The following is a 25084-nucleotide window of genomic DNA, read 5'->3' as shown; positions in this document are numbered from 1 at the left end:
TTGAGTAAAGGTAACGAGATTAGTTACAGTAGATCTTCTCGGTATAAATCCATGTTGACAAGAAGATAAATAGGGTTTAACATGGAAAAATATTTTATTGTAGAGTATTTGTTCGAATATTTTAGCAGGTACAGATATTAATGAAATCGGTCTATAATTTGTGATGTCACTAGGGTTACAAGATTTTAATATGGGACAAACTTTACTTATCTTCCATAAAGTAGGAAACTTACCCGAATTTAAAATCAGATTATAAATTTTACATAAAGGATAACATAACCACTCACCACAACCTTTAAATACATACGAGGGTATTCCATCTGGCCCACAAGATTTACTTGATTTTAATTTCCGAATAGACTGTTTACATTCATCCTCCTTGATCTCCATTACAACTAAACAGTGACTCACATCCATGGTTAAATTACCAATATCCAACAGCTCTGTATCCTCTTTTTCATAGACACTACTAAAATATTCAGCAAACGAGTCTGCGATAGACTGATTAGAATCAAGAACCGTACCTTTATATGTCATTGTATTCACTCGAGTATTCCCTTTCTTCTTATTGTTAATAAAATCCCAAAAGCATTTTGGATTAGTTTTAATAGCTTCTTCGGAGTTACTAATATATGCTCTATATGCAGCATTAATCAGCTTCTTTGATTCTTTACGAAGCTTCTTAAATCTTAATAGATTAATAGCTGAATGTTTTTTTTCTTCCTATAATTTTCCTTTGACTTTAACACATTTATAATTTCTTGAGTGAACCAGCATGGATAAGACCGTTTCTTATGTTTCTTTTTAGGTACTCGTCTCGTGATGACTTCATTTAATATTTTGTAAAAATACGATACAGCTTTATCTGGATCATCAAAGTTACCTAATGCATCCCAGTTCACTTCCTTAATGTCTTTATACATATTATAAAAGTCCGCCTTCCGAAAATTAAGAATGTTAGTAGTTCTGTTTTTAATATTACTTTTTGCATTACCAGTGTTGACATGTAATTCTAACGGCAGATGATGTCTATCAATCTTCACGAGAGGATCCGTACACATTCGAACTTCCGGTAAATTATCTACGTTCGTTAATACTAGATCAAGCGTTCTATTATTGATATTTTTAATATTATTTATGCTAACAAGACCAGTCAGAGACACAAAATTATGCAATTCCATTTCAATTTGATTCCCTTGTGTCAAATCATGAGTCGACTCAATAATAGACGGAATATTAAAGTCTCCAATTATTATAATTTTACAGCTACATATATTAAACATATCTTCTACAAATGCATAAAATGTTTGATAAGCTATAACATTTGACTTTGGCGGGAAGTATACACAAATTACAATTAAAGAGTAAATTTCAAGCCCAATCTTAATGCATACAATCTCAACATTTTCAATATTAACATCTATGTTTCTTACATAATAATTACTTTTTACAGCTATTAAAGCACATCCACCCCTTTTATCCATTCTATCCTATCGAAAAATTACATACCTATTATCGCTAAATTCAGAGTCCGTTACATTAGCCGTAAGCCAAGTTTCAGTTATGGCAATTATGTCATAATTGTTCGCTAACACACTCAGATACATATCCGTTAGTTTAGTATTTAAGCCACAAACATTTTGATAATAAAATGACAACATATTGAGATATCTTTAATTTTAATCAGGAAAATTTGAGTTTGAAATTCTTGTATTTTTCGTAGATTAGCATATCCCACAACATTTGTGACTTTTTTGTAGATGTATTTGGAGTCTGAGTATGTGAAATGGCAAATGTAAACTCTAAACCTTAAATTAAATACTTTATATATATATATATAAATATATATATATATATATATATATATATATATATATATATATATATATATATATATACATATATATATATATATATATATATATATACATATACATATATTCATTCATTCATTCATTGTTTTCTGCCTAATTGGCAGGTTTTTCACTGCAATCTCCAGCTTTCCCTGTTCTCTGCCTTACGCTTCGTAATAGCATACGACCCAGTTAATTTAATATTATCCATAAGCTGATATCTCTTTCTTCCACGGACTTTTCTTCCTTCAACCATTCCCTCCAAGGCATCTCTTAGCAGGCAGTTCCTTCTTAGACAGTGTCCTAACCAGTTTCTTTTCCTCTTCTTGATGGTCTCCAGTATTGATCTTTTTTCACCAACTCTTTTCAGTACAGCTTCGTTTCTTACCTTGTCCGTCCATTTTACACGCTCCATTTTTCGCCATGTCCACATTTCAAAAGCTTCGAGTCGTTTCTCTTCATTTCTTCTCAATGTCCAGGTTTCTGCACCATATAGTGCTACACTCCACACAAAACATTTCACTAATCTCTTCCTTAGACCTATGTCCATGGGTCCACAAAAAACATTTTTTCTTCTATTGAAAGCTTCTTTTGCTATTGCGACTCTCATTTTCACTTCTTGGTTGCAGCTCATGTCACTGCTTATAGTGCATCCGAGGTACTTGAAGCTATCCACTTGCTGGATTCTTTCACTGTTTGCTCTCACATTAATATTCCTTGGTTTCCGTCCTATAACCATTGCCTTTGTCTTCTTTACATTAATCTTCATTCCATACTGCTCACAGCTGCTGTTTAACTCTTCTAACATACTATTTATGGTTATTTCATCCTCAGCGAATAATGCCATGTCATCAGCAAATCTTATGCAGTTTATTCTTCTTCCTCCCAATTTGACACCTCCTGTACCCTGGAAACAAGTTTTCACTATATCTTCTAAATAGATATTAAACAAAGTAGGCGATAGGCAGCATCCTTGTCGTACTCCTCTTCCAATTTCACAGCCTTCTGTCATTTCGTCTCCTGTTCTCACTTTAACTCGTTGATTCATGTATAAGTTGCTTAGAAGTCTTCTCTCTTTCCAATCTACACCAATTTTCTTCAGAATTTCTAAAAGTTTAACCCAATTCACTCTATCAAAGGCTTTCTCCAGGTCTACAAATACTACAAACACCTCCTTTCCTTTCTCTAAATATCTTTCCCCAATGGTCCTCAGTAAACCAATTGCATCCCTTGTACCTCTTCCTTTCCTGAAACCAAACTGTTCTTCCTCTAACTCACCACTGACCTTCGAGTATAGGCGTCTGTTCAGAATTCTTAGAAGAATTTTTGCCGAGTGAGATATCAAGCTGATTGTCCTGTACTCAGAACATTTTCTGGCATTGCTTTTCTTCTGCAGAGGTACCAAAACAGTCTCCGTGAAATCTTGTGGCCAATCCCCTTTCTCATAGATTTCATTGCATAAGTGTAGTATTTCTCTTTTTCCATCTCCCAGGCATTTGATAAGTTCAACAGGAATTTCATCAGTGCCCGTTGCTTTCCCATTCCTCATTTCTTTGAGTGCTTGCTCAAATTCTTCATTCAGGATATAGTATCCTTTCTCATCATCAGGCACGTCGTCTTCATTTTCTACATTCAGACTGTCTGGGCGATTCTCTTTCTGGTAGAGCTCTTCAACGTACTTTCCCCACACATTCGATATTCCTTTTTTGTCTGTGATTTCACATCCTTCCTCGTCTTCTATCATCCACATTGTTTTCCATTTCTTCTTTTGGAAGCCCAAGCAGTTTACTTCACGATACATCAAGTCATACCTTCCTCTTTTTTCCAGTTCTTCAATTTCTTCACATTTTTGTTTCATCCATTGTTCTTTTGCCCTGTCAGTTTCTCTTCTTAGCTGGTTGTTCAGTATCCTGTAATTATGTCTTCCCTCTTCTGTATTTACATTCTTCCATTTTCTCCGTTCCTCCATTTTTTCCAGCATACTTTCAGTAATCCATGGTTTCTTTGCACTTTTCCTTTCCCTGTAGCCTATTGTTTCATCCACTGCCTTCTGTAAATACATATACATATATATACATACATATATATATATATATATATATATATATATATATATATATACAAATAATGAAGGAGACAGTAAACACTTACCACACAAATAGAAATAATTCAATATTTCGCGATCTGAGTCGCATTTTCAAGAAGGTAGATAAAAGATCGACGACACTGTGAGTAGAGGCACAGAATACTGACCGTAGCGTCTCTACGGTCAGTGTTGCCAGAAACAGTTGAAACTTCCTCGATGTGGACATCCACATTGCGGGAGACCACTTGGAAACATCCATACATATCAAACCAACCCAACCAACCACCTCCAGTATCTCCACTACTCCAGCTCACACCCCTACCACACCAAAAAAGCCATCCCATTTTCCCTTGCCCTCAGAGGCCAGCGCCTCAACTCATCCCCCTCATCCCGCCAAAACTACAACCTACACCTGCACCAAGCCCTAACCAACCGTGGCTACCCCTCCACCCTCATCAACAAACAAATCACTAGAGCTAACTCCCACAACCGCACCAAACAACCCAAAACCAACCCTCCAACTTTGATCACCCAATACCACCCTCACATTACGAAAATCAGACATACCCTCCACTCCCTCCTCCCCATCCTGCACAGTGATCCCGAGACCAGAGACATCTTTCGGGAAAAACCTAGGGTCGTCTTCCGTCGCCCCCCCAACCTCCGAAACACCCCCACCCCTTCCGCACCCCTTCCCCCAGCCCACAGGTGCAACAAACCCAGATGCAAGACCTGCCCCATACTCATCACCTCCCCCACCCTCCTGATCCCTACAGCAACAGGTGAGTTCACCCTTCACCCTAAGGGCACCTGCCACTCATCCAACCTAATTTACACCCTCATCTGTCAAATCTGCGGCAACTTCTACCTAGGCGAAACCTCCACCCCCTTGAATCTAAGGATAAATAATCACCGTTCCTCCACCCAAAACTCCGATTTCACAGTTGCCATCCACACCAACAGCCATAACACCACCTTCAATAACTGCTTCCGTGTTGCCATCATCCACCTTTTACCCCCCTGCTCTGACACATCTTTCCGCAGGCGATGGGAAAGGGCCTATATAGCAGGCATGCACGCCACTATACCCCCCGGACTCAACCTAGCCAACCAGTAACTCTTTCCTCTCCTCCCCGAAACTACCCACCCACCTTACAGTAAACACTGGCTAAAGTATTTCGTGTTTCCTTTCAACTGTTTCTGGCAACACTGACCGTAGAGACGCTACGGTCAGTATTCTGTGCCTCTACTCACAGTGTCGTCGATCTTTTATCTACCTTCTTGAAAATGCGACTCAGATCGCGAAATATTGAATTATTTCTATTCGTGTGGTAAGTGTTTACTGTCTCCTTCATTATTTGTATTTATCCGCCCTTCTGGCACCATTTCTAACCCTATTCCTGTGTGTGTGTGTATATATATATATATATATATATAGGCCCTCTCCCCTCATCGGCCATGAGTGCAACCACTCCACCTGGTTTGAACAAGGCCACCCAGTAATGCCCATCCCTCCCACCCTCCCTCCCTCCCAGCTCATCCCACACACTCACAGTTTACGACGAGCCTGGTGACGAAACAGTGTTTTTTTTGTTCCACGCACCGCTTCCGGTTCCGTCTATTTCTCCTCACACCGATGATGCTATGAAATTAGCGAAAATTTTGAATTTTTCTACTGTCCGGTGAGTGTTTCCTTTTACCTTCTTTGATTTATATATATTAGTTTAATGGAAATTGAATCAGAATTTTTGAATACATTATTATTAATATACTGTACTTATGTGATGGGGCATGGGATGGTGAGAGGCGGTAATACGCAAGATTGAAACAGTGATATCATCTTCTTGTAGGCTTGAATTTTGGAAAGTTCGCCTTGAAAACCGGGAATTATACTTGAATTTTATAATGGTCCTAGACTGATTATCCATGTTCCCCATATGCCTGCCTGCCCACACCATAATTTTGCCTGCACCGGTCATTTTGGAGGGATCTGTCCATGCGGGGTTGTCATGCAACCAATAGTGCATGTTTTGCCTATTCACCTCCCCATTTACGTAGAAGTTCCCTTCATCAGAATGAGTAACTGCATAGCGATGTTTGGATTTAGCCGTAATTGCGCGATAGCCCACTCACAAAAACTGCATGCGGCGATCTGGATCGTCCTCGCAGAGGTTGATTGATTGATTGAATTGGTGTTTTAAGTCCACTTTATGCACAGTAAGGCTAACCGGGACTGGACCTACAGTTTAAAGTGGGATCGGAACCACTATGTTCCTCCATCGGGTATCGAACCTGGGACCCGTTGATTACAAGGCAACGATGCTATCAATGCACCATCAGGGAGGCCCCCCTCGGAGAGGTATTGCTGCATTTGCACCTTATACAGATGCCACTTGTGTGTCTGTAGCACCCTGTACACTGAACTGTGACTCATAGCACATTGCATTGCTATACGATGTGTGCTTCGCTGCGGTGACGTCGAGAAGGAGGCCAACACTGCCGTAAGTGTTGCTTCATCCATGACTGTCCGCGGTCGTCCACTACGCGGTCTGTCCAAGACCGAGCACGTCTCCTCGAATTTGGTTAATAACTGTGCCACTGCAACATGTGACACAGGGTGATGTTCTGGATGACGCAGGTTGAAATCGGCAACCACTGCACGGGCACTTCTCCCACCCCACAGTTTGACGATCTGGATGTGTTCCTCAGTTGTTAACGGCATGGTTCAGCACCTGCAACAAACAGGTAAAGATCACTTTCAGTTGCCAATAACTTTTCACCAAATGAAGTTACATGAAATCTGAATTCAGATTTGACATCTTGACGAAATTCTAGCGTGTGGTCATGTTCGCATGACCCACCTATCATTTTAAATAAAAAGTTGAATTCAAGATGGCGGAACCATGATGGCGGCCATCCCCGTGACATACTCCAAAAGGTGTCCCCTAGGCCTATTTTGTATCGCCCATATCAAATTCCATGGAAATACATCACTGCGGATTTTACAAGGGGTGGTAAGGGACTTCTGATACACCCTGTAGAATGTTACTATGGACACCAATGTGCAAGATCAGAGCACCATTTTACAAGAGCTTACGAACTATATTCCTGTCAATGCAATTGACAAATGATGCAAATGTAGTCTTCAATATTGACCAGAGTTGCTTCGAATACAAACTGACATCAAACAGGGCCCTATCTGTGACTGGGGACACGACTACTGAAGCTGTTGTGTAACCCACTCGCATATCTTTCAGATGCTTTTTTCCCATGTCAGGTCATCTTGCAAAGAAACTGGACATCTGCTTTCAGAAACCGGGTAGTAAATTTCACAACCATGTATCCGAAACACTACAACGTAACAAATGTCCAAACAGATTTTGAATTTGACTGTAGCAGTGGTAGGATGTCCTCAGCTCTCATTTTGTCCTGGATGCATAAGGTGTTGGAAATGGAAATCACAGAACCTGCCTGTTGTTACTGGATTTGTGGTCTGGACACATTTTTATTTTGTAGGTTTTTCTTTGGCTTGCGTAGGATAATCATGAAAACTGGGATGAATAACTGATAAGATTGTTGAAAGGGTAAAAGCAAATGAATGCTCACGCCAGGATTCAAACATGAAAATTCCATTGACGAGATTCTGATTTGAACTCTCAACAAGCTCGGCCACTTAGGTAGCTGATTGTGCATTGTTGGTTGAAAATGTTTGTGCTTTGTTGAGGATGAATGCCCCGCTTTCATTTCAAAGTGAAGGTGGATGGTACCCCCCCCCCCCCAGATAGCTATATTTGAGCAAAGCTGTCTCATTGCCACCATGTTAAACCATAGAAGCATCCCTATAGATAACCGCAATGCTCATCCAAATGTCCTCCCAGCTAACATTTTCCACTTCAAGAGCTGGTTGCGACTCACAAATCAATGCTGTTTGTAAAACAGCAAACCAACTAATCAAACTATACGTGTGTCCTGTACAAAATTCCTCAATTATGAATTTTAACAAAAAATAAGACAGAATTTGGGTGCAAAAACACTATGAAACAGTCCGTATCCATACTCACCTATTTGCCAACAATTCACATATGGATTCAACAGTTTTCGTAGAGGTTCTCGGTCAGCACTTGATGGAATGTTGAAGGACACTATGTTTAAATTCTAACTCCAATCTTCTTTCTCTTGAGCAGTATCTTATTGGTTGACCAGAGTGATATTTCAGCCAATGAGAAACATTGATTTATCCCATGTGATAACATGTTTACATTACTTGGTGGTTCTTGTTTCTGTAATTGACATGAAAATGTGGAGCAATGTTTACTAGGTCACGGAGATTTGTAACTTGTAGAGTAATTTTATCTCATGAAATAGCAATCAGGGTCAGCAATAAGTCTTAAAACACTCCCAAGAAACACAACTGGAATGTCTTCTTGGTGGAAACACATGTTTACCAGCAACGGTACTTTGATTCTGAACAAATACAAGTTGAATTTCCCTCGGAAATGTTTGCATTTCAATTTAGCCTCGAGATATTGACTTTTGTGTGTGCTTGTTCAAGGACACTGAATCTGATTTGTAAGACATCGTACATCTTAAAATGTGGGTCATTTAAAGAACCATTCGTTGATGTAATTGACATCGCTAATATTTCGTACCGAGAGGTTACCATGATGGGGAATTTGGCATGTTATATGGTTCCCACCCATTGGACCCCCCCCCCCCCCATAAACACTTCCTTGCGATAAGAGTACCAATTAATCTGTCCCAACTATAATTTTTTCTCTAAGTTGACCGGTTTAACAAAAGTTCAGATTAACTGAAATAACCTAAAAGGACAGTAGAAAGTGCATTAAAACTCCATTTATAGCAACAAAACACGTTTATTATGGTGTATTTAAAGGGCATAGGCCTAAATACACTATACAGTACAGAACAAAGTCTGCGGGAAACAGAATTTCATCAGTGGTTGACTGCCTTTTCTTTGGGAAGTTCTCTTCTAGCCACATTTAAAACCTTGCATTCAGCTTTTCTTTTGCCTTTTTCCTGTCCAGATTAATGAGGTTTTACTGTATACATAATCGTCATGTTTCTTATTGGAGGAAGGTGGAGAGTAGGTGGCCAGGGAAGAGAGTTAGGGGAGGGGGTGGGAGGGTGGAAAGTAGGGAGGGCAACAAAAACTCACCTGCTAGGGAGAAAAATTTACTTTGAGGTGCTCCTGCTGTGTCGATTCAAAGTGAACAATTCTACTTTACACTTCATAATTTCATCCTATTGTTACATCACAAATACGAGGGTTATTTAGATTGAAGTGGCAACGCTGCTGTGAATCGCATGTTGTTTGGCCGGGAGACAAATGACGAGCGTAGTGTGTTCCTTGGCAGTGTAGCAATCGGATCGACGTGTTCGTGCTCCCATATCATGGTGTGTGTGGTCAGTTTTAAAGTGAGGTGTGTGTGACATAGCACCCTAAACAATGAAACATTGTCCTCGAAGTGGATATTTAATTTTTGGGAACAAATGAAAATAAAAAATCGCAGGGGCTCATATCTGGTGAATATGGCGGGTGCTCCAGTACCTCCCAACCCCATCATCGTAAGAGAGTCCGTACTACATGGGCAGTATGACATGGAGTTGTTGTGAAGCAGAATTGGTCCAGACTGCAGGAGATGCGGTCGTTTGCATTGCAAAGCTGGCCACAAATGGTGACTCAGGTACGAGGCATATTACGCAGCATTACGGTAACCCTTGTGGCACTTGATGTGAGAGGATAATGCCTCCGTGGTCATAGGCCATTATCATCATGGCCTTAACGTTGTTCTGCATGGATAAACGTTGTTTAGGGTGCTATGTCACACACACCTCACTTTAACACCGTCCACTGACCACACACACCGTAATATGGGAGCACGAACACATTGATCCCATCGCTACACTGCCTAGGAACACACCACGCTCTTCATTTGTCTCCCGGCCAAACAACACGCAATTCACAGCAGTGTTGCCACTTCAATCTAAATGACCCTCGTAGATGGTACTCATGTTAAAACAGGGTGTCTGCCCGTCAAGAAAGTGAAGAGAAAGTAAAGAAATCAATAAAAAGTCAAGCAATAATACTTGCGGTCAAGAATTCTTGCTATCACAATGACTTGATTTGTTAATTTAGTATATTTTACTACACTTTTGTGCACTTTGGCTAATTGAAAAGATAAGGGCGAATGGTGGTAAGATGAGTTGGATGAAAGGACGATCACAAATATATAGGGACAACAACACAACCCCACGTAAGATTGATTATACTGGCTGGGTCGAAATGCCAGAACCTTGCCAAATGCAGTCCAGTATGCATTAGTAGAGAAAGCAAGTCTAATTCTTAAAATTAAATATAGCTTCGGTTTTCATCTTAACTGGCCTTTTGGTAGGGGTTTTTCATTAAATATATATTATCATCTTAATTGCTAATTTCCAACTTTACCTAAGCAGGGCTCGTATAAATAAAGGTTCAGAAAAATTAAAAAAAAAGTCTAGGATTTTGGATTTCTTAGTTTGCTAGCCACCCTATTAAAAATAAAATAGTAATAAAAAGAATTCTCGCTCCTGGTCATCAGTAAATGAATGAAAATCTCTCAGGCCAAGAACTCGGTTGCTATGCCAACTCCCTTTGTTTGACCTCTGTTTACTGGTAAGAAAGTGAGAATACATATTTTTTATAATTTCTGTTATTTTTTCAGTTTGGCATACGTCGAAACAAGTGCAGCGACTGGACACAACGTAGCTCGTGCTGTCGAGGTCTTGCTGGATAAAGTGATGCATCGGATGGAGACCGCTGTTGACCGTGCAATGCTGCCAGGAAGAAGAGGCCGTCCTCGGCCAGAGGATGACCTCATCATCAATTCCCAGACTCAGTCTGCATCTTCCTGCAGTTGTTGATCTTCCTTTCATTCAAGCTCTTCAGGGTGTGATGCAATGAGAACAGATTAAGTGAGAGAAGCATTTATCGTTCTGTGGTGGTGAATGTGAAAATTAGTAAAGATGAACAAAAAATTATGTGGTGAACCGATATTGGTTCTGATGTTTGCCGTTGGTCTGAATCGGTAGGTTTATAAAATTAAAAACAGGTGATATTTTACACCCTGTGTTAGTACCATAGTGAAAAAAAGTGAACTTGTTTGCATAACATATGTTAAGATATATTAGTCTGTTTTATCTTCATTCAAGTCAGTACTTTAAAGTTTGAATTTTTGCATTATTCCACTAAATGAAGTTTGTTGGAACTGTCTCATTTCCCATCAGAGAATAGTTCATACTTAGTAGTTTTTATGTACTAGATGCTATATTTTTTCCAACTTTTCTAGAACTTACGCAAACCAAAAATATCAAGGTAGACATATCCATGAAACTAAGGTATATTTATTCTGAAAAGTTGTAATTCAGACCAGATTTCTTTGTATGTCTTTACTAAACGCAGTGGCATGAAAATATGCAGCTGGGCAGAATTTCTCTGGTGGAACAAATGGCAAAAGTAAAGCAAGAACAGGACAAAAGTCACTCGTTCCCACCCACTACGTGGCAACGTCAATTGGGCTGTGTTGCCTAGTTCGAGTGTCAAACCGACCTCTCTCCAGGGCACTTTTGTGTTATCGCTGACCTTTTGGTGATTACAAAGACCAACTCTTAAACCTTCCTAATTTCATGGCCGAGCATTTAATTCTGTGAATCTGTATCTATGTTGATTTTCTGAATGTCTAGAATGTCCTACCAAACAAGGATGAAATGTCACCTTAAAATAATAAGTGTGAACTATTGCATTATCGTGTGTTCATTTTTCAAACTTGTCTACAAATAATTAAATTTATTGCAATATTGTAATAATCATACAAATAAATGTAAAAATGTGTAGCTGTAACTGCAGTTTTTAAATCATTAGAAGCACAATAGACAAATTATCTGTACTCGCAAATTATGAAAGTGTAAAATAATTTTGAAAGAAATCTTATGGCAAAGTTTTACTGCAAATAAGCTACCAATGGAAGCATAGTTTTGCCTCAATAGTTTAACTTATTCATCTTTTCAATGAGTCTTCATTGCATTTCTTGAAATCCATTTTATTTTCAATGAAAGGAAAAAAAATCACAATACAAAAATTGCTCAAAAGTTCTGCCTGGAGCACACAATGCACTAAGCGCAACTAACTTTTTTTGTTATTGTTTCCTTGCATGTTACAAAACTGGAACTTTAATGGCTGCTACTTGGATCACAGTTATTATCATGCATTTTGATATTGAGATCAAAAGTTGTCAAGTCATTGTAACCCAATTGCTGGCAGATATTGAACACAGAATGAGAGTTATTTATCAACTGTTGTACAATAGATTTGAAACCTTTGTAGATTGTTTGTTGTATGTCAGAATAATATAATTTACAATACTAATAAGTTTATTGATATTTCGATTTTTCTCTAGAAATTAGCACATCTCGATATGCCAGGGGTCCCGGGTTTGAATCCTAGCCTAGGCATGGAAGTTTGCGAGTGTCCATTCATCAATTTCATCATATCGTCACTCATCCCCATCTTCACAAATTAGCCAAAAGTAGCACAAAAAGCAAAGTAAAATAAAGCAAACCAATCAGTCAATTTTCTCAAGGAATGTAAATGAAATGAAATAATTCTCATATAAGAACTAAAGTATTATCAGCCAATTATCAAGTTGATAAGTTGAGACTAAATGTGAGTGTTTTTATAAAGTATTTTAAACAATTGTCATTACAATATTGCAATATCAGTATATTGAAAATTCAAATATAATATAAATCACACAAAGTTATTCCCATTCTGGATAGTGTATTGAATTGTTATTCTATGACACAGTGCTTTCAAATAAATATTTCAGTCCGAACTTTAAAATTAATAATTGTACGGATAACTTGTTTGTCGAATTTCAGATTTTTAAGAAATACAAAAATTTAGACTGAACTCATCAAGGAAACAGTATGATTATAATATAAGTATTACATCATGGCAACTATGTCATTTTTTTCAGTATTCCAAATGTTTTACTCATGTTAAAACAAAATTATGTACACTTTCTCGATATTGTATTTAACTTTATTCGAAAACTAAAAATGCACAAAGTAGAGAATTATGAAAATGTTCAAACTGTGATTTTTTTTATCATTTTATATATATATGTTTTAGAACCTTGTAAACAGCAATATTACATTTAAAAATTGACACTTACCCGAAGTTAATGTTTTATGTATTTTTGAAACAAATGTTTGTTTGTTTCTCTTTGTAATATTATCAACTTTTGTTACTTTTGGAATGAAGTTAGAGAATCTTTGATTGTCATTTGCAGTTTCACATTCACCAACCAACAGTGACATTTTTCATTGTGGCACAAATTAATATGCCTTTCTAAACATACCGATATATATTGTGTATGTTTGTTGAATGTATTTTTGAGAAGTCTGTCAAAAAAATATGTACTACAGTATTGTTATTGTGCATAAATGTTGGATTATAAATGTAAGAGAAATATTTCTTTAATGTTAAGATATTCTAAACATGTAGAAATCACAGTTGTATTTGTATACTTGTATTTAAAGAAACTATTTGAGAACCACTTTTGTGGGCCAAATGCTAAAGTATTACAAGTTATAGCATGTGGTGCATAACCTGCGGCAACTGTGCCACAAGTGGCCTGTGATTAATATTATTAGAGGTGCCATACATACGTTGCCATATCTTAGCCTAATGTAAATTAATATACTGTTTTAAAGTAATCTCATGCTGATAACATTGTTCCATCTTTTCACTTTACTCTACTTGATTGATGCATAAGCAGTGTGTGTGTGTGTGTGTGTATTTGCCAGGAAGTAACATCATTAAGCAACAGTTTTCTTTTTTGAGTCGTTAAACCAAGTTGCTTTTGTCCAGCAAGTGTATTTATTTTACTTTGTCCTGCTTGTTTTAACTAGGGATGGCCATATCCAAATAAAATTTCATCTGGATATCAGATAATTTTCTATCTGGATTTCAAATATCCCGATATTGGATATTCTGATATCCGAATTGCCAAGATTATCAGCATATCCAAATTATTAGGATATGCAGATTATCTGAAATGTCTGGATATCCGAATGTGTGCATTATCTGGACAGTTTTATTATTTATCCATTTTATTGGCTATCTACATATTCTTTTATTCGTCATTTTTGCATTTAATTGCATGGATTTTCTAAAAATCGTTCATCGAACCTGTTCTATCCAGATATCCAAATTTTCTGGATTTTCAGATTATGTGCTTCATCTGAAATGGATATCGGATAATTTGAAATCTAGGTATCTATTATCTGAACGTCTTGGCCTTCCTCTCTGTTTTGTGGAAGTATCTATTTTGAGTTGTCTGTGCACCACAAGACAGTTTATCTGCAAGCAAATTACAAATTATACTAAACTCAGATGTAAGACTTTGATAACGAGAACCTGAATTGAGCTCAAATATTCATGCTGTATTCAAAACTTGAAACCCTCAAACCTGGCCTTACAGTATGCTTAACCTTGTTGCTAAGCAACAGCATTTGTTAAATTTACTGAAAATCATAGTTTTCCGGCTTCCTAGATGGAGTTTGCTACTCTTGCTCTCAAGTATCTCTTCAATTTTCCTCACAACATTCTCACCAATTTTTTTTAGGTCCCACCAAGGATCAAACCCAGGACTGTTTGCATCAAAGGCAAAGTATCCTAAGCGTTCAACTAAGCATGAGCTCATATATTTAACATTGGATTGGGAAAATAATCATCATCTTTATGAAGACATTGATATGCCTTTAACAACACATACATAAAAAGCCATGAAAAAATTAAATGCACAAATATTATTAATATTTGCATGCATACATAATTGTTACCAGATTTAATACATTACATGTAACTTTGTATTTACATTTTCTTGCTTCATGTTTTTATCTAATAGTCTTGTATCTGGCAAGAGTACGTAAGTGCCAAAACTGCCTGTTTTCTGTGGGGATTACCGTATTGGCCTGAAAATAAGCTGCACTTTTTATTCAAATTTCAACTGTGAAAGTTAAAGTGCAGTTTATATTCGCGACCTTAGCTTTTACAAACATTTCATCATAATCATATGCTGTTTAAAAATGGTGTTTGTTTATTATTTTCACATAATGCAACAATACAGCTGGCGTCTGAAATACACTTGATTCAACAGCCCAATGTTTGATATTGATGTTAAGATGGTTTTTACAAACTTGTTACTACCGAAGTTAATAATGATTGATAGCATGGCTAACAAGAAAATAAATGCGTTGAAAGGGAAATTCTGCAGGTACATATTGGTTTTGAAATACTAGGTATATATATATATACGAGGGATAGTCGGAAAACGTTTTCTTAGTCTGCCATCTGCACAGAATTTTCTTCTGGAGAGTGAACATGACGAGCAGAAAAAGGCATCATTACACTATTTTTCACATAGTCCCCAATGACTTTCAGGCACTTGTTACTTGGGTTACCGCTTTACAAGTTTCCAGAAACCCTGTTCGTAAAACTGCATGCCCTGTTTATGGATGAAGTTTCAAGTTCAGTGGTGATATCATCGACAGTCAAACTCCTGTTCCCTTGAATCAGCTCATCATCTTGTCTGATGTTGTCCCCTCTAGTGGCTGTGAATGGCAGCCTGAGTCTAGCATCAGCCCTCAAACTTTCTTGGCCATCTCAAAATTGCTGACACCATAGCCACACCAATTGATTTCACATTACGTGAGGCCCATACACTTCCACCAGCTGGTTATGAATTTCCGTACCAGAGGTCCTACATGTCCATTCCTAGCAAACAACAGCTTGCGCGTCATCCTTTGTCCATGATTGCAACACTCCTCTGTTGTTTATGCCACTTATCAACTCTTTCTGTCTTCAACACAGCAGTACGCTGGCGCCCTCTGCAAGGAACAAAAGAAAGATCATGGCTCTATATCCTCAACATATTACGAACCCAAAATTTCCATGCTTTCTGGAAATACACATTCGGGAAACCTTTTTCCCGACTATCCCTCATAAAATAAAATTGCTACCAGTAATTTTTCTTCCCTCAATCTCTCCGATTATTGTCTTTTTTCCTTTCTCTTTCCTCAAACTTTACAGGTGTGGCTTATGTCTGAGTGTGACTTATTTTTGGGCCAATAGGGTATTTTCATCTAGATGGTGAGACAACCAATAAATACACAAACATACCACTTTGTCAGATTGTAATTAAGAATTTAGACACTTCGTAAGCATTAATGTAAAAAGGAACGAATTTTCAACCAGACACACTGCACATTTGTGAATTTTTATTATATCTGTATAATGAAGGAAATTCTTGGAACGTTTTGACTAATATTGTCTTGCATTTGTATTTAAAGTATATGCATGTACGGTATATAGATCTGGATTTTACGTTTTCTACAGATTTTCTCTGCTATGTAGAAACAAAGGCAGTGACAGTTAAAAGGTTGTGCACCACTTACCATGTTGGGCAGATCTTTTTTTTTTTTTTTTTTTTGATGTAATGAAGATTCTTGGAGATTGTGTTGTAATTGAAAGAAACTATTATTATGTAAATTGTATTGTTAAGAGTTAAAAAGTATTCAAATGGTTGCAAGTAATTTACTTTTTATAAACCATTGAAACATTATATTTAGTGTAGAAAGAGTGTTGAAATTGTTGTAGATTGTATTATCAAAGTAAGTTGATTATGTATAATTGTTGCTGATAGTTTAGTGCTGCGTTAACTTTGTTGCATATCCAAATACTATTTGAAACTACTGGATATGTGATTATACTTTGTGTGTGCATGTTTCTGTATAAATATTGTGAAATTGCATTTTTAATGGTCACTGTGCCATTGTTCCTCAGAAAATGAAACCTCAGTAAAATGTTATGTGAAAGTGAAGTGTCACATCTCAAATTATGAATACAAAGAGAGTTCAAATATACAGAAGTATCTGGTTTCATTCTGATGTGCTGTCACATGTAAATAAATGCCATATTTTTTTAACTCTGGGCAGAAAATAGAGGTGTACATATTATTATATATATTATATACATGTAACATAAGGTAAAGTTCCCTGTGCATGTAGTACCATGCCATGGAGGCACATTTAGGGGATTCTCGATCTCGGCCATTTTGGAGGTGATGTGGTCAGCACCATGCTCCAGCAACCTTTACCCCCAGGTATAGTGGAACCACAAGCAAGAAAAACCTGCGCAAACCCGCAACTCCTGTGCACCTTACTACCGCATGGAGGGGAGGGGCAGAGTGGAGCATGCTTCCTTACAGCCCGAGCTGAACAGAGGAAGGGAAAGGTGCACAGAGAATTTTCATCAAAGGTTTATGCAGTTACAAGACCAGAGAAATTTTAACCTTACATCAACCACCCTGGGAATCCTTACCTTACCTTTTTTATCTTATTTTTTTTGATGAAGTTGATTAAGTAAAATATAAAAGAGAGAAGCTTGTACAACTGATACAAGAATTGCCCAAATAGATCAGATAATGCATTGAAACATGTCAACAAGAATACCATGCTTGAGTTCAGTTTCATGCCGCATACTTGTAAAGTTATATTTTTCTTACCTTTAACACTGTTAATAGTACACACACACAAAAAATAGCATAAACAATACAAAAATGTCCGTTCATCTCTAGTATCAGCAAGAAAGCACCCAGAGCAATCTTAAATCCTCTCCTACATCTTTTTTTTTCTATGAAGATTTTAGTAGTCATCAAAACAGAAAAGTTCTCTATATTTCACTATTCTTTTTTACTAGATTTCTAGTTCAAAAAAAAAATTCATATGCTTTTGTCAGCACACAAATGGAAACTAAATTCTTTATTTCCGAACAATCCTTGCACTTCAATTTTGAAACCTGAATCGTTTCATAAGTGCATTGCAAGAATAAATCTCTAGTACTTGTATTTCAAAACAGAGCAAGTAAGATTGAGACAGGTATTTGAACCTATTGAAATTTCAAACTTGATACTGTTTAAGCATTGTGTTTTCTAGTTTTTGTGGTCATTTCAATTAAATGTGACAATAAGACTAAGATGAATTTGCACTTGAATATTTGTTTCATTCACTGACCTGTTATTTTTATGTGTGTGGGCACCTCTTTTGTTAAAAAGTGCCAAAAAGTAATAGTTAGCATTGTCACTCAGTCTGTTGTACGTTTAGTGCTGATAATAATTTATTGAAGACATGGTATGTGATGTTTGTATCTTTTCAAACTGAAATCACATTGCTACCTAAGTACGAGTATACCATATACAATTCATGGAAATTGTTATTAAAGGTTCCCAATCAAAGAAAATAAAAAAAATAGTATGAAGCTAGAAATTACTGCAATTTCTCAAGGTACTAAATTTCACACACAGTTATGCATTCGTAAATACATATTTGTAAAAGCAGCATAGCCATTCTTCTTTGGGTCTTGTAATTCACATTGACTTCTTTTGGTATTGTAAATCAGCAAATTTGCAGCCCATTTTTGAAAGAAGAAGATTACTCCTGTACAACCCACCTCTCCCCCCCCTCTGGTTCCTGCACCACAGCTGAAGTCTGCAGCATAAATTGATTTTTGCAGGTTTTAAAATACATAGCATGCAGCATGATCTCGTGCAGTGTGTGTGGTGAATAGCATGTTGCTTCATTGTACACATACCCTTTAATGAGATCTTTGAATATTTTCTGTGATTTTAATATTGATCGAGTGCTAATATTGCTGCAAATATAGAAAGGATTACAAGCAAAAATTATAGCTCCACAGAAAATAGCATTTGTATGAAGCCCAGATTTTATTATTTTTAATTGTCAGGCTGATTGAGAAGTCTTGCTGCAATCTTATGTAACTAATTAATCAGAACTTAACATAGGTGCAGTGATGTGCTTCTTAGTGCGTAATCTGTGATAATCTGCATCTGCTTGTGGAAAAGGTTGAGTATGTAGCTTATGCAAACAATATAATGTGTTTATACAATCTAACTTCTAATGTACGGAAAGCAATTGACAATTAGAGAGAATAATATCATGCTATGTTTGAAAAATAAATATTTTGGGCTGGGTTTTGAAAAAAAAAAATTGAAGATGTGGAAAGCATCTGGTATTCTTTAAAGTTATCAACACTTGACCTGAGTATATAAATGCATGTATGTGTATGTAAATGTATACAGCTGAACCTCAATTATAATTTCTTGAAGGACTGTTAAAGAGCTTAAAATCCAGGAAGATTATTCTAGGTATTATAGTGTTGCACTAGGACAAGGAAAGGTAACTCACTATTGGGGTTCTACTGTATGTCAAAATCGAGCAAAATAATAAGCACAAATAAACTATTGATATTTTACATCCTGGCTGTTCTAGTGTGACAAAGTGATGTAGCCATGAAATACCAACAGCTTCATTTTGATATATCCTTTAGCACTTCTTTCCTTCCTTTTTCATATATATGTGTGTTTGTATGTAGATACGTATGTATTCAGAAAGATAGAGATGTGATTGCTCCTTGTTTCCTCATCTTAATATTCATATAACCCAAGAGTTTGTGCTTTGCAAAGAATTTGGAATTTTTCTTGTAAATAGACAACCCCTGTAGTGCTGTAGTATTTAATTTTTTCCAAAGGCCAGATCAAACTACCTGTAGCCAAATTTTATACAAGTGAACGTACAGTTTGCGACACAATGTAGTTATCATTCACAATGTGTTGCAAAACTCCACTATGTCTCTTCACAAAACATGTCCTGTTAGGACAAAACTTATTTTGATAATAGCTGTATATTGTATTACTTTTCCTGCATTTGCTTGAGTAACAAAACTTTGTGCATTGTGTTCTATTTGGAATAATTTTTGTTTTGTAGAACTATTGCTCTGTGGGAGAGCAAGAAGGGTTATCCAAATAGCTAGTCAGGTAACCAAAGCAGCGAACTATTTAAATGAGACATTGTTGTCATTATGTGTGTGAAACTTGTCACCTTCATAGGCAGTGGGGGCTGTTGGATTTCAAAACTGGGGGAGGGGTACATAAGGTTTAGCATAGTGTGGGGGCAATAGTGGCAAAAAGTGAGGGGCCAACTGCCCCCCCCCCCACCTCACCTAATCACCGCCACTGATTATAGGTATGTGGATATGAGAAGTCTATAGATGATTTTTCCTTATGCCCAAAGCCACAGATTTCATTTGGCTGTATTGAGGGAACATTATGTATCATTAGTTGCTTGTAAGTAAGTTTTAGTATTTTTTAATGAAATACTGAAATTAGTCAATTGTTATATAAAGACAATTTGCAAGAAGTGTTCACTTGGTACGATGCAAGTGTTGTTCCACATGGACCTAAATGTGTTTTTATATTTACAGTAACTAATAGTATTTTACGTAAACAACATTGTCGATAAAATAGATATCATACTACCTGCATATCAAGCCTACTATGTGCATTGTATTAGTATATCATTGGTTACTTTGAAATTTGAATACATCTGATCATATTATCTGTCATATACAGGGTGGGTGGAAAGTAACTCCCTATTGAACAACGCTTATAACTTTTGTAAATAGTGCCCCATTTACATGTTTTGAATCCTTGAAGTGGTAGAATTTAGTTGTAATCGTGAGAAGAAAAAACAAATTAACAAGACTGCCCTTCCAAGTTGATGACCATGGGATCTGTGATAGAAACGTGCAGGCGCAGTTGTTTCTCAACATCCATATTGGAGGAAAATGTGCAAGTGGTGCAGATTACCTCTTGAAGCTTTCCTGGCGGCGAATATTGAAGAGGTTTTCTCGGGCAATCAGCCCGAAAATCACCTGGCTGATTGCCCGAGAAAACCTCTTCAATACCAGTATGTTTGTTCGAAGTAGGGTTACCAAATCGCTATAAGGGAAAAGTAGGACATAATGTCCCAAAATGTAGGACACAAAACACATTTTTAGAGTACGTTAGAAAGTAATTTAAAATTAATACTTTTCAGTTTTTTTAAACTATTTCTTAATGAATTCCAAACTTGTAATCAATGCTAAACAAGAAGGCAATTTTTCTCAATATTTCAGGTTTAGAATGTATTTATGAGAGACTGAACAGTCAAACACTTTTATAATATACTGAACCAGTTGTGAATTTTTTACAGACGTAATGGAAAAAGGAATCTCTCATGAGTCTGTTGAGCTGATGGTAATGAGTTTGCATTATTACCTGGCAAACAAATATTTAACAATTACCGTAACTTGAAATGGTTCCAAAAGTTTCATCTGGGGTAGTTTTTAGTTCAATAACTTTGTTCTCTATACTCCTGGTTTACAATTAAAATATTGAAAGAGAATGGGAAGCACCTTGTTCGATCAGTATAAAACCCCAAGGTTTCATTCATCACAATGTAGCCCCAAAACGTTGCTCATAAATTGTTTCCATTTTTTGTTTTAGCAGGACAAACCTTTTATTTTCTTTTTGTGCAATTTCACTATTGAGTGTGGGAGTGTAGTCTATAGACTTGTATCTTGCATGATTTCTTTTTGTTCAACTGAAATCCGTATTTTCCTAATTAATATTATATGATGCTCAAAATGTAGGACATTTTTGAAATTTTTCAAATTCCTCCTGGATGCCGGACTTCAGGCTGAAATGTAGGTCATGTCCGGGAAAAACCAGACATCTGGTAGCCCTAGTTCAAAGTCCCGCAGTCATCAGCTTGGAATCGCAGTTTCTGATGGTCTTGGCATCAACTGAAGCACGAGGTCCATTAACACCCTGCTACCATCTCTGCACCTGTACCACGGACTGCCACACTTCGCAACGAAATGCCAGCTGGGCACACACTCACAGTGTCAGACATAGGGCCATTATGGGCTTCTCTTATCATGTGAAAACACAAATTAGCAATTAAATTCTACCACCTCAGTGATCACTATACATTTTGTTTCGTGCAAATGCGGCACTATTTACAAAAGTTATAAACATTTTTCAATAGTGAGTTACTTTCCACCCACCCTGTAGTTAGGTGTTTTATGATCTGCATGATTGTTTCAAAGATAAGTTGTCATGCACCTAATTTACTGAAATATGCAACATGACCTCAAAAAAAATAATTATAAGGACTAGGGTGGTTTCAAGGTAATGCAATTGTTCTATGCTTCAAACAAAAATATTTTGTCTTTTCATGAAATTTCATAATTGCCCACTATTTATACATATGTAGTTCTGTACCAAGGAACACACAGAAAGCTGATGTTTACATATCATACAGAGTTCATCTAACTTACTCTAAAATGCATAATGAAATTTTTGTATAATATAAGCTAAAGGAAAGCAAACTATTTTCTATATACATTGTGCAGGTTTATACTGTTATAGATATAATGTGTAATTATATATGAATCTTGAAACTAATGTAATAAAGAAATTGAAACTTTTCTCCTTTATTTAGTGTTTATTTTACAAGATATATTCTTACAGAATGCCTACACTTTATTACTCTTATCATAAATTAACACATAATAAAATTTAATCATGTTTAGTACATGTTTGAACTTTCAATTGCATGTTTTTAATGTGTATGTAAACTCACATGAATGGTGAAGTGATCAGGTTGATATGCTAGCATTTTTTAAATGCATGTAGCACCTCTGAAAATCGACTATTAATTATCTCCAGTGGCGGATTACCAAATAGGCCCACTAGGCACGTGCCTAGGGGCGGCAAATCTTTTTTCCAGAATATCAAGAAATATAAAAAGTGTCTTACGTACACAGTGACAATTTAAGACCTATGAAACCAATGTTTCAAATCAACGGGTAGCAATACTTTCGCTTCATACGAAAGAAACCTTGATGTATCGGATTTATGTGTTATCAAGAAATATTTCGTCTGCTCTGCCTCCTTCAGGCGCCAATCAATTTGATTTTAACCCGTGCCGTGGCTTTTATCGCTTACAATGGCAATGCAAGCTTCCCCCTGCAAGCCGCCCCCAGCCTTTGTTGGTTTGTTCTTGTAAATACATACACCTCGATCTTCCACTAAGCGTTTGTTATTGTTAATGGCCAGGCAGGAAAGAATACTGATTGTTTGAAACTCGCATCTGAAACAATGCCAGTCTTAGAAAAAAATAAACACACAAACACTGCTGATAAGTGAGTGAGTGCAGCTTTCGTGTGGACCGCAACTAGTTCTTGTCTTACTGTATTCTCTGGCTGGTGCATTCAGTTTGTTGCTAGTGTGTTTGCGATTTGGTGTTTTTTTTTTATGCAGCAGGTACAAACAAAGTTAAGTGTGGCGGCTTATCGTAAACTTGCAAACGAAAAGCGTGAAAGAGGAGCAACCTTACAGAAAAAGCTTGGTACAGTGGACACGTTTTTTAGGCGAAAGGAACAAGTGATTTCAGAAAGCAGTTCAAAAATTTAGTGGAAGCGGCTACATCGAGTGAACTCTGTGAAACGCAAAATGTCGAAAATATTGTGGGTTTAGTGGAGGAAGAAAGTGCACCTGAGGTTGTGTCCTCTCAGTTAGTAGGAGTTTCTGATTGTGACAGTGAGAGTGCAGATTTCGATACTGGCGATCCTGCCGAGTGGTGTCTGAATGAGTCTACAATTGACATTCTTCTAAGACGTGGAATTAATCAGAATGCTGAAAACGATTTTTCTAAATCGCAAGGACTCATAGCAGGTAAGACAAGATTTTTAAATAATAGCGTGTTTTTTTCGTAAACTTGTAAATGGCGAATCAATTTTGCGGAATTATTTGGTATATTCGTGCAGCACTGGTGCCGTTTATTGTGCATCATGCAGGTTGTTCAAGGGCAAGACAAACATCGCAACTCACGGCATTTCAGACTGGAAAAACATTTCAAATATTCTAGCATCACACGAAAATTCTGAAGAACACAAAAACTGCGAGTTGGCACTCCTAACAAGGCAGAAATCTGTTGGGACCTTGGAGAACCATTTTCAATCACATATTCAGACGGAACTTACGTACTGGGCCAGTGTCTTGAGAAGAGTTTTTTCTGTCGTAAAGAAGTTGACAAGTCGCGGGCTTCCCTTACGTGATCACGAAGAAAAATTCCATTCTCTGCACAACGGGCAATACATGATGTCTCTAGAGCTTATTGCCGAGTTTGATCCATTTCTTACAGAACACATTGAACGGTATGGAAATCTGGGGAAAGGTCATACAAGCTACTTGTCTTCTACAATTTGACTGGTGAGTGGTGAATTTAATTTCTCAATACATTACATAATTTTAGGTATAGCACATACAGAAAATGAATTGTTTGTTATTAATTTTTATCCTTTGTTTTTTATTTCAGTATGTTCACTAATTTTTATATTAGCCTGTAAAAATACTGCATATAAGTTACTACTTTTCTTTTGAGAAGGGCGCACATTAAGTTTGTACCTAGGGGCGGCGAGGAAGCTTAATCCGCCACTGATTATCTCAATGGCCTGGTATTGATTGATTGGTGTTTTAAGTCCACTTTATGCACAGTAAGGCTAATCGGGACTGGACCTACAGTTAAAGTGGGATCCGAACTACTATGAGCCACCACCGGGTATCGAACCTGGGACCCCTTGATTACAAGGTGACAACGCTACCAATGGGCCTAATGGCCTGGTATTGCCTTAATATTTATTATAAGGTTCACTCGTGTTTGGAGGGATGCGAGAAATAAAGTAAAATATAAATTCAGCGTGGTCCCAGAGACACTTCGCAGTAGTAAAAGTTGATAATTTGGGATGTTCGTTTTTTTCCTTTCCAAATATCAATAACGGCTCGTTGTTCGGTTTATAGATGATGCTATATTTTAATATTGTCAAACACAGGGTGCCAATAAAGTTCAAATTGTACAACGTTTAGGGACAATTATGCTAGGGTTGGCATCACTGCGTGAGGCCGAACTCACTGTGTCTATTTCAAGCGAACATGCCCCTGAAATTATGCTTTCCCGCATGAACCACATAGAATGTTATGGGACCAGCTGAGGCCCTCTGAGAAGTGGCTCGACATGCAAAGATAGAGCCCCTGGCAGGGATGGAAATTTGTGGAAATTATCGTAAGGCATAGAATTTCCGTTTTCTTTTATTAAGGTGTCGTTTAATGAAAGTAATAAAATA

The 25084-nt window shown here is 37.0% G+C and overlaps 1 protein-coding gene across 1 annotated transcript in view; it reads left to right on the top strand.

Moving 5' to 3' along the window:
- Rab27 (RAS oncogene family member Rab27) overlaps window positions 1-22396 on the top strand; it is a 41938-nt gene extending 19542 nt beyond the window's left edge. Inside the window, exon 6 of the mRNA XM_083128637.1 lies at window positions 10662-22396. Within this exon, the coding sequence (XP_082984763.1) occupies window positions 10662-10860 (199 nt within the window). The 3' untranslated portion in view covers window positions 10861-22396. The remainder of the gene's footprint in view (window positions 1-10661) is intronic.
- Window positions 22397-25084: the final 2688 nt, after the last annotated feature.

The sequence above is a fragment of the Lepisma saccharinum genome, chromosome 1 (assembly GCF_977018435.1).
Source record: "Lepisma saccharinum chromosome 1, izLepSacc3.1, whole genome shotgun sequence".
NCBI lineage: Eukaryota > Metazoa > Arthropoda > Insecta > Zygentoma > Lepismatidae > Lepisma > Lepisma saccharinum.
Note: the sequence above shows the minus strand (reverse complement) of the source record. Positions and strands in the feature narration are given on the sequence as shown.